Source organism: Drosophila tropicalis, unplaced genomic scaffold, assembly GCF_018151085.1.
Source record: "Drosophila tropicalis isolate 14030-0801.00 unplaced genomic scaffold, ASM1815108v1 contig_993, whole genome shotgun sequence".
Classification (NCBI taxonomy): Eukaryota; Metazoa; Arthropoda; class Insecta; order Diptera; family Drosophilidae; genus Drosophila; species Drosophila tropicalis.
The window spans coordinates 1441482-1452954 of record NW_027173497.1 but is presented as its reverse complement, the minus strand read 5'-3'; the positions used below and the strand labels follow the sequence as shown (position 1 = coordinate 1452954).

Below are 11473 nucleotides of genomic sequence, written 5' to 3'. Positions count from 1 at the left end.
TCTACCGAAGAACTAAAAAGTCAAGCACTCATAATCGCATAAGAGCAAAAAAGTTATACTGGCCACAAAATATCTTTCGATCCATCATTTCCATGGAAACTATTTCATGTACTGACTCAGTCTTAATAATAGTTAGCAGAGTCATTGATAAGTACAAATATTAAACTGCTAATTTTAAAGACAATCACTTAGAAAATACCTAATTTTTGGTAAAAGTCACGGGTTTCGACTGATCATTCCCAAAGGAATGTATGATGTAGTTGCCTGATCTTAATCAAATTTGGCATAGTCATTAATATGTACATTAAACGGACATATATTTATTTGTGTGACAATTGCTTAAAAAATAATAATATAAAAACGAGAAGAACACACAGCAAGTCACTGTCATGTCGATGTGTTGTTTTAGTTAAACTACAGGTGTGAAAATGAATACCCCTAAAAAACCCGTACATGTAAAATAGCCAATTCCCACCCAAAACCGGACTACATTCTAAAGTGGTTTATATTTGTGTTAATGTTTTCATTCAGCTTTGATCAAATTTAGGAGTTTAATAATTATTTTAGCAAGTTTTTGTATGGGACTTTATGAAATTAGTCTATCTTTGAGCCGCTAAGACCATTAATGGAAATACTTAAAAGAGCCGCTCTGCCAGCTCCAGATACAGTCCTGCTTCATTTTGATGGGAGATGCATCCTTTTAGGCGTTACATACTTCAGCCCAATATTACAGTACCCATCTAAAAATGTTATGCATAGACATATATGTATTTTTATATACACAGAATCTTATCTGGCCAATTATAATGCAAAATCAATGGTCAGGTGGCGAAAAATTCCTATATAAAGGCCACAATTATAGTTAATTTGCTAAAGTGTAATGTGGACCGGTTCAACTTTATTAAAAAAAAAATTCAAAAACATAAAACAACTAAAAAACACCAAATTAGCATAAAGAAGTATTTTGAAAAGTTTTAAAATCAACCAGTGAGCCTCCTTCTAATCACCTTCCTCCCCCTGATCTAGCGCCTGATGGTAATGGCCGTGATACTGTTGCTTGCCCTGGCACTTGTATTCGGTTGCTATTGCGCCATTTATAGGCGAAAGATTGTAGCGATTTATTTGAAGCCGCTGCTAAAGAATACCCCACTGGATGACTGTTATCATGCCACGTTAGTTGCTCCGCACAGACGTCGAAGCATTTGGGATATACCAGGACCCCAACGCATTCCGTTCTTGGGTACGAAATGGATATTTTTGATTTTCTTTCGCCGATACAAAGTGACGAAGCTGCATGAGGTCTACGCAGGTGATGGATATAAAAATGATCGTAGGCCATCGACTAAATGCTCTTCATTTGATTCTTACAGATTTCAATCGGGAATACGGTGACATTGTTCTAGAAGTGATGCCCTCTAATGTGCCGATTGTGCATCTTTACAAACGGGAGGATCTGGAGAAGGTTTTGAAATATCCGAGCAAGTATCCGTTTCGCCCACCTACGGAGATAATTGTAATGTATCGGCAGTCTAGGCCGGATCGATATGCCAGTGTTGGCATTGTAAATGAACAGGGTCCCATGTGGCAGAGACTCCGCTCGAACTTAACATCCAGCATTACATCACCGAGGATTTTACAAAACTTTTTGCCAGCCCTAAATGCGGTGTGTGATGATTTCGTGGAGTTATTGAGGGCCCGAAGAGATCCCCATACACATGTAGTGCCTAACTTTGAAGAGCTGGCCAACCTAATGGGTCTGGAGGCAGTGTGTACATTGATGTTAGGTCGACGCATGGGCTTTCTAGCAGCGAATACCAAACAACCTGAGAAAATTAGTCAGCTGGCATCTGCTGTCAAGCAGCTCTTCATCTCGCAAAGGGACTCCTACTATGGCTTGGGCCTGTGGAAATATTTTCCAACAAAAACATACCGGGAGTTCGCCCGCGCAGAGGACTTGATCTATGAGTAGGTATACGTCCACTAAAATTTGTTTCTTTCTGACAATGAGATTCTTATTGGCATCGCTAAGGAAACCCATTGGAAACTCTTGAATTTTCATGTTCGAATTTGAAAGGGTTTACTTTCGATCGACTTGGTTTATAACCAGCTTGAGCAGTGTGGTCAATAACCTATACAAACGCTTTAACTTTTAGTGTGATTTCGGAGATCATCGATAATGAGCTGGAGGAGCACAAGAACTCCGCTGCCTGTGATGACGAAGATTCTGCCGGCCTACGCAGCGTCTTTCTCAATATACTAGAACTCAAAGACTTAGATATACGCGACAAAAAAATCCGCTATTATAGACTTCATAGCTGCTGGCATTGAAACGGTGAGTAAAGGGAAAGAAGACTTTCACTGCTATGAATCCATAGCTCCATACTGACCACCTATCACCGTCTCTGTTGTCTGTCTCTCCCATAGCTAGCCAACACGCTGCTCTTTGTGCTCAGTTCGGTGACTGGAGAGCCTTCGGCTATGCCACGCATATTTAGAGAGTTCTGTGAGTATCGAGATACGAATATACTGCAGGACGCCCTCACAAATGCTACATATACAAAGGCGTGTATTCAAGAGTCATATCGTTTGAGGCCAACGGCATTCTGTTTGGCGAGAATATTGGAGGAGGACATGGAACTGTCGGGATATTTGCTGAAGGCAGGAGTAAGTGACGTGTAGGGAAATCGAAACACAAAACAATCACATTACATTACATCATTTTTACTCCAGACCGTCGTTCTCTGCCAAAATATGATCGCCTGTCATAAAGACAGCAATTTCCAACAGGCAAACAAATTTACACCCGAACGATGGATAGATCCAGCAACAGATAACTTCACAGTGAATGTGGACAGTGCCAGCATTGTAGTCCCCTTTGGAGTGGGACGACGCACATGTCCTGGTAAGAGATTTGTGGAAATGGAAGTGGTGCTGCTTCTAGCCAAGGTAAACTCCTACAACTGTTGATCGTCGAAAGATTAAGTGTATTAATCAGTATATTTTCAGCTCGTTCTGGCTTTTGAAGTGAGTTTTGTGAAGCCATTGGAAACCGAGTTTGAATTTCTCTTGGCGCCGAAAACTCCACTGAGTTTAAAGCTCTGCGATCGCTGATATTATAAGGTATACTTACAGGCGCCTGTATTAAATACACGAACGACTTCAGTTCGGGGTACTCAAATTTAGGTTGAAGATAAAATTGTAAATATCTATGTCGTTTTTGTCGTTGTTATACATGTAAATAGTTAGTTATTGGTAATTATTGCCTTAGTCTTTAGATAGCGGAAATTGTGTTTTATGTACGTTCTGTAAACGGAAAGACTGTGTTTAAGTTTTGTTGTTTTAACAATTTTTGTAATATTATGCTTATAACTAAATAATACTGCTTTTGACTACTTTTGTACATACAATATTTTGTATATTATTGTATATCTACAATTTTGACCCATAAATGTCGGAACAGTGTAGGTATGTATTTTATATATCTCACAAATTCAAACACATGTAAGTAAGTATATCTAAATATTTGTTGAACGGAACACGGCTGTACACCAAAAAGAGTAATATACATAATTTATAATTATTATAAATTATATGTTTTCACCTCATTCACTTCTATTGAGTATAATTACACAGGCCGACATTTTTAAGGTCACGAAAAAGTGTTTTAAGTTCAAAGGGTCTCCTATAGAAATTGGGAGTGCTAATCACGGCAATGAACTTAGTTTTTGTCCATCACGTCAGGCTTTCGAGCAAAATGTGTTAAAATTATACAAATTGACCATATTTGCAGTATTTTTTTGAATAATATAAACATAATATAACTAAAACCAGAGGGCCGGGGCTAACTTCGATCGCGTCAATGTTTGTATACCCTTTCAACTTTTTTGGTAACTCTTTCCTTACCTATTATCCATCAATGTGGAAGAACGTTTTATCTAAAAAGGTTTATGTTTGCGAAAGAATGTCCTACAATCATAGGAAATAACGAAGATATTGTTCATAGTCACTGTTTTCCGCCGATCGTTCCTATGGGAGCTATATGATATAGTCACCCGATCTTTATCAAATTCGGCACAGTCATTAACAGATATGTTAAACTAACAACTGTTTAATTTGAAAGCAATCGCGTTAAAAGTAACGAAGTTATTTGTAAAAGTCACTGTTTTCGACCGATCGTTCCTATGGGAGCTATATGATATAGTCACCCGATCTTTATCAAATTCGGCACAGTCATTAACAGATATGTTAAACTAACAACTGTTTAATTTGAAAGCAATCGCGTTAAAAGTAACGAAGTTATTTGCAAAAGTCACTGTTTTCGACCGATCGTTCCTATGGGAGCTATATGATATAGTCACCCGATCTTTATCAAATTCGGCACAGTCATTAACAGATATGCTAAACTAACAAATGTTTAATTTGAAAGCAATCGCGTTAAAAGTAACGAAGTTATTTGCAAAAGTCACTGTTTTCGACCGATCGTTCCTATAGGATCTATATGATATAGTCATCCGATCTTGATCAAATTTGGCACAGTTGTTTATACGAAGTTATTGAGAAAAGTCACTGTTCGTGACTTTGGGGTTTGCATGGGAGCTATATGATATAGTGTTCCGATCAGGCTGAATCCGAGATATACAACCCCTGCAGTATATACAAGCCTACGTGCAAAATTTCAGCTCTGTAGCCCTTAAGAAGGAGTTTGCGTTGATCCAGACGGACGGACGGACGGACGGACATGGCTAGTTGAACTCGTCTCGTCGTGCTGATCAAGAATATATATACTTTGTATGGTCGGAGATGCTTCGTTCTATGCGTTGCACACTTCTGACCAAAATTAATATACCCTTTTTGCAAGGGTATAAAAACGAGCTAACTTTAAAATACCCAAATAGGGTTTTGCTATTCAATACATAAACTTTCAGAAAAAAAAGGTCCGGTGCGGTTTTATTTTTTGGTGTTGCACAGTGTTATTTGGACCCTTCAAGGCACAATCTTTAATAACTTTTTGCAACTTAAAAATTTTTGTTATGCTTTTTTTATACCCTTGCAGAGGGTATAATAAAATTGATCAGATGTTTGTAACGCACAGAAGGCGACCCCATAAAGTATATATATTCTTGATCAGCGTGAGAAGCTGAGTCGATATAGCCATGTCCGTCTGTCCGTCCGTCTGTGCGTACGCGTTTTACTCAGCCGTCTTAAGAGCTATCGGGCTGAAATTTTTTTTTCGTGGGTTTTTATTACCCGGCAAAAATAAAGTATGAAAACCATAAGGATCGGACCACTATATAATAGAAGAACTAGAAGAAACATTTTCATAAAAATCGAGTATGCTATGAAATTTACATATATGAGAGTAAAATCGTTTTGTTTGTATATTGATGAATTGAGTTGCAGAAAACAAATTTTGAACATGTAAAATTATTATTACCAAGGACTGCAAGGGTATACAAACTTCGGCATAGCCGATGTTAGCTTCTTTGATTTCTTTTTTTTTATTTACATGTTTTTAAAATTTTTATTGTCTGCATTTTTAACTATTATTAACTATTCTTTTCACTTTTATAAACTATTATTAACTATTATTTTAACTATTATTATTATTAATAATATTAGTTATCCGATTCCGAATCGGAATTTTCTGAATCTGAAGGGTAATTTAATAGCAGACTTCGAACTTCCTTATCAAACACTATTTCTTTACTAGATTTATTTCGTGAAGCAACTAATAATGAATTCATTAAATCCTCCATTGTATTTACACGCGAGTTTTTTTTGTGTATGCTTGAGCCGAAAATTTCGTAAATTTTTGTTATTTGCTTCAAAGCTTCTTCCGATATCATGCCAATCGGAAGTGGTACACATGCGATAATTTCGGCTCCGTGAATTAATATTTTGTGCAATGAGCTGGGCATGTAAAACCAAGAATATTCTTGCACAAATATCTTCGCAGTTCCTATCGTATATTTTCTAAAGCTATCGGCATTTATTGCACAACCTGAAGACATGGAACGCAAAATAACACCAAAACTTTTTATCAGGTCATGGTTTACTCCAGTAATTTGAGCGGACAGTTCTGACTTTTCAAAAAACCTTCGAGTTGTATTTCCACTATTCGTATTGCCAGACCCTTGCATTGGAATATCTACCAATAAAGACATTTCGTTTCTGAATCTTTCTTGGATGACTGGCTTTTGTTTATCGACTATGCTCTTATCTGAGGCACGAACTTGCCACTTTTTAATTGGTAGACGATAGCCGATATGTAGCATACATTCAAAGCAGCGAATCCAACAAGGCAAATTCGATAATCCAAACTTCAGCAAGTCCTCTTTCTTGCCAAGTTGTTAATTGCATTTAAATCGTTCATAGCCTTGGGCGTTGCTTTACAAATACCACATGTTTGCGATGATGTTTCGGCAATCACGTTAAAAACTTTGCCATCGATCATGGTAAGTTGCAATTTGTGGTAAACTTGAAAGCTACTTAAGCGCGTAGGCACAATTTTCAATATCTATGAATTCATTTTTTCAATTTCCGCTCTAACCAATTCTGTAGACTCTTTGTCGATGCCGGGCGAGGATTTTGCCAAAGTAAGCTGGTTGCCAATTGTAATTGTAGCGTCACTATGCATATGAAAAATATGTGCTCATCTGCCATCTTAAGCTCCGAATTACTGAAGCTCTGCCGATATGTCGCGTGCCCCGAACTCCCATCGCAACCCCATTTAGAAATGAGGCTCGAAGACTTATATTCATCTCCATTATCCGAGAGTTGGCTAAAAACTTCGGGATGCCACCAACAATTCTCGTAATGGTGTGGTCCAGCATTTCTTGTAAAGGAACTTCAGCCCAACTTTCTTCCGTTCTGATGCAATCCGGATAGCACATTTTTTTCGCCGATCGCAAAACATCATATGTTGGAAAAATCTTAGCTTTTTGCGCTTTTGTGCCTGCTTGCAATAGCTTGTATGAGTTTTTCGTGTAATCGCCATCAATATAAAGCGCCAATGCTTCTTCTGGAGAATATTTAATGGGTAATTGTTGTTCTGCACCCAAACTTTTTTTCTATTTTTTTTAGATCGTCCTGCTCACTACAGTCTGATTTCTTGAGAACATTAGAAAAAATGTAGTCGACAAGTGCGGAATACTTATTTAAAGAGCATTTTTCCTCATGCCATACTATAAAAAGTTCCCGCTTGCAGACCGACATGGTTTCTAAAAAAAGCTACATTGTTAGAATGGGCAGCTCAGAGCAGCTAATGTTGGACAATTCACATAGTGGACGAACAATATAATATCACAAAAATAAAATTTTTACTGGCCAATACCGGCCTCATAATTTTTTATTCTACAGAAGATGAAATTGGTTAACAATAGGGTATTAGAGAGACAGATGGTTAAAAGTACAATTAAACAACACAACATATATTCACAGGTCACAAAACATTTAGATTCCTAAAATACATACCTTCAATTTGTGAAATACAAAAAAACTGGATTAAAAATGAATAAAACAACGTTTTTATACCCTTGCAGAGGGTATTATAAAATTGGTCAGATGTTTGTAACGCACAGAAGGAGACGTTTCCGACCCCATAAAGTATATATATTCTTGATCAGCATGAGAAGCTAAGTCGATATAGCCATGTCCGTCTGTCCGTCTGTCCGTCGGTGCGTACGCGTTTTACTCAGCCATCTTAAGAGCTATCGGGATGAAATTTTTTTTGGGAGCTTTTTTTACCCGGGTGAGATAAAGTATGAAAATCTTTGGGATCGGACTACTATATCATATAACTCTGGAACAAAAATTTTTGCAAAAATTGGAGTATCCCCATGAAATTTACCAATATAATAGAATTTGATATAAAATCTCAGATCCCAAAATTTGACCCTGATCGGATAAATAGAACACAAGTTACAGTCTATATAAATCGGTTCAATCGCTGCCGGCAGCTCTGCTTGCTGCTTACTACGTCATCATCAAATCAACAGAGCACATGCATACACACACAGACGCAACGCTACATAAACTGTATGTGTATGCGTGCGTTGCTTTGCTTAGGGAATGAGGGAAGAAGAAGAACAAATTGTACATAGTATGAAGAGTAAAATTGTTTTGTTTGTATATTAATGAATTGAGTTGCAGAAAACAAATTTTGAACATGTGAAATTATTATTGTCAAGGACTGCAAGGGTATATAAACTTCGGCATAGCCGAATTTAACTTCTTTGATATTTTTCAACAATCTAAGATCGGTGTAAACACGTGGGTAAAGTGCAACGAAAAACTGTGTTTCGATATTTTGTGTTTGTGAGCTCAGGGCTGATAAACGATATACATATTATCTATATAGATGCTACCGATTTGCTAAATGAACATGTTACTATCGGAGGGAAATCAAATTTCGCATGATTTTAAATGTTGAAAATTGGTATTTCGTTACGCTAGATCAGCCAAATCGCCCACTGTGCCCCGAGGCGTTTTTTAAGCACTTGAGTCAATTTGTAAAAGCTAATGAAATCGAAATGTTTGTTGATGCCACTTTATAGGTAGAGCATCAATGCACATTTCTGCATACTTGCTTTTTCAAAATTATCCAACACAGGCGAGAAAAACGTTGTTGAAAACCAGTGTTGGGAACAGAATGAATTCCCTTCCGTTTATTGCAAATTGTTGCTTCACTTTGAGTGTATATAACTTTTGAAAGAAGAACGTTATTGATAAAACTGTTGATGCAATTGAAAAAGTCGGGTTTGTACTATGTGTAAATATATTTAATTTGTAACAAGTTTAGGTGTGTGCCTTAAAATTTGTGTCATTCTGAGCAACTCGCAAAAACAAAACTTATAACGAAATCTTAACTTTAGGTAAAGTTTAAAAAAATGTTTACCAGTGTGCAGTTTAAAACTTTTACTATTGGATAGAATAATCAATTCTTTGTAAAATATAAAAGTCTCAATGTCCACAAATAACCACTTTTTTTGCAATTTAACTTTTTAGCGAATAACCTCAAATTTCTGCTATGGACGAGATTTTAATATAGCAGGAAAAAACGATTAAGGAATAAAGCATATCGATTTAATGTTCATAGGTTGCAGGCGCATGTAGTGTACAGTGCTCCAGGTGTGTTAGATGCGAAATTATAATTGAATACAAGGCGTTTTTTTTTTTTTATTGCACCAAAACATATAGGACCAATTTGAATGTTATTAAGTTCAATATTTTAGATGGCAGATGCAAAGGACCTTTCGAATAATAGGGAATACCGTTTATTGCAAATTGTTGCTTCACTTTGAGTGTATATAACTTTTAAAAGAAAAACGTTATTGATAAAACTGTAGATGCAATTGAAAAAGTCGGGCTTGTACTATGTGTACAAGTTTAGGTGTGTGTTTTAAAATAATTTTGGGCGATCGGATGTTTAAAATTTTCAGTTAGACCTTAAAAAGGACTTTTTCGATGAGCTTTCACAACTTAAAACAATAACATTTATCCCATTTTATACCCTTGCAAAAAGGGTATATTAATTTTGGCCAGATCCCAAATGGCCAATTCCCAAATATAATAGAGTCCAATTTGAATTACAAAGATGGAATAAACTACATTAAGAGTACTTTCAAAGGACACAGTAGGGATGTATGGCAAAAAACCTCAGACCATTACAGGACAGTCAACTTAAGTCAAACCATAGCGAAGGACTTACAAATAAAGATGGAAAACTCCATCACTCGGGTCGACTTCGTCAAATTCGAAAGACTCCGGTTTAGACATACACGCCTCACCCATGAGTTTCTCTTTAAGAAAGAACTTCCACCACATGCAACAGAATCAATACAGATAATCTTTGATCAATATCTTAGTTATTTCCTATGCTAAGATTGTAGGCCGTTCTTTCGAAAACTTTAGCCTTTTTAGACAAAACGTTTTGCCACTTTGATAGCTATAGGTAAGGAAAGCGTTACCAAGAAAGTTGCAAGGGTATACAATTTTTGATGCGGTCGAAGTTAGCCTCGGCCCTCTGGTCATTGTTAGTTTCTTCTTCTTCAGAGCTATCTGTCACGACCAAAAGATCCCGACAAGAAATTCATCCCTCCTCAAATTCAAATGTCTCGATCCAATTCAAAAACGCTTTCTTCTGAGAGAGCTGGACTTTATCCGTTGGTGGCAGTAAGGCTGCTTAAGAAAATTTATATTTGGTCTTGTATATCTAAAATAGTTGTGTCAGTTGGTGGATGGTATGTATAGTCGTCGCGACGACTTACCCCATCGCATCAAATTTTGTCTTACAATTAGACTCAATTTTATATTCGACATTAAATTGGTAATAAGGTAAGTAAGTATTTACAATTCCAGCAGCTGGTTTAAAAAGCAAAATAAATTTTTGAACAGTTTGTTGAAGTTGTAGCTGTCAAAGGTCTTTGTAAAGTCTTATGTTAGTTAAATTTATATTACGTAATTAAACCAGGTAAGAAATTCGGTCCTACTGGATGTATAGCTCAAAGTTGAAATGAAAAGGCAATATTTGCCTGAATTGTTGGTAAAATGTAGTCCATGACTATTTAAACTAATTGTAAGTTTTACATGGTCCCATCCGGATGATTTTCATCCTCCGTCTTACCCAGGACATAAAAAGATTGAATACCAAGCTTCATCCTAATAGCTTTTAAATTGGATGAGTGCGCACCGACGGGTGGACAAACGGATATGGCAATATCGACCCAGCTTCTCATGATGATCAAGAATACATCATCAGCAGTTTGAGTGCTAGTGCATTTTAATGGGTTTGTAGAAGTACCAAATGCCATACCTCCGGATCTCGCACTTAATTGACGGGATGTTAAGGTTTCTGTGGTTGACTGAGTTACGCACGTAAGGAGACGCAATTCTGAGTAGAAGCTTGTTTTGGATTCGCTGCAGAACTTCAATGTTCGCTGTGACCCCGAATTTGTCAGTTCTTTTTGGTTCCATTTGGATACAATTCTCAATTTTAACTTCGTTACCACAGGATAACAACATTTGTGAGATCTCCGTCAATTTCTTAATTCCCTCAGCTTCTTCTCCTTCTTTTGGCGGGCCAATATCAGTACAGACTTGTCCACTTGGTCCATTTTTGTCGATTCCATTCATATTTCGATAGAAGGGCAATATTATCCAAATGTTGGAGAAAAAGCATCAAATTTCCTAGGAAACCCCAACTGCTTCACTAATTTTTCTTATAAATATAACTATATAAATTGCCCGTGCCTGACTATTCTCATCTTAAGAGCTTGGATGAAGGTGCGAAGTTGATTTGCACCGACGGACAGAAAGACGGACATATCTATATCTTTTCATGCTGATCAATAAAATTTGGGCATTTCCGCCGAAGTTTCAACCAAGAGCAAAAATGAAAACATTTTGAAACTCTTTGTTTTTTTTTTTTTAAATTTTACCAAAAAATGTTTAAATTTTAATATTTTATGTATTT

At 36.7% G+C, this 11473-nt stretch overlaps 1 protein-coding gene across 1 annotated transcript; it reads left to right on the top strand.

Annotated features, from left to right (window-relative positions):
* The first annotated feature begins 881 nt into the window (after positions 1-881).
* On the top strand, positions 882-3401 carry shd (cytochrome P450 family 24 subfamily A member shade). Its single transcript, XM_068302426.1, is given in 8 exon segments — positions 882-959; positions 1027-1309; positions 1371-1965; positions 2154-2286; positions 2288-2332; positions 2425-2664; positions 2731-2946; positions 3007-3401. Coding segments are annotated over 7 exon segments (1611 nt in total). The 5' UTR covers positions 882-959; positions 1027-1032; the 3' UTR covers positions 3112-3401.
* The last annotated feature ends 8072 nt before the right edge of the window (positions 3402-11473 follow it).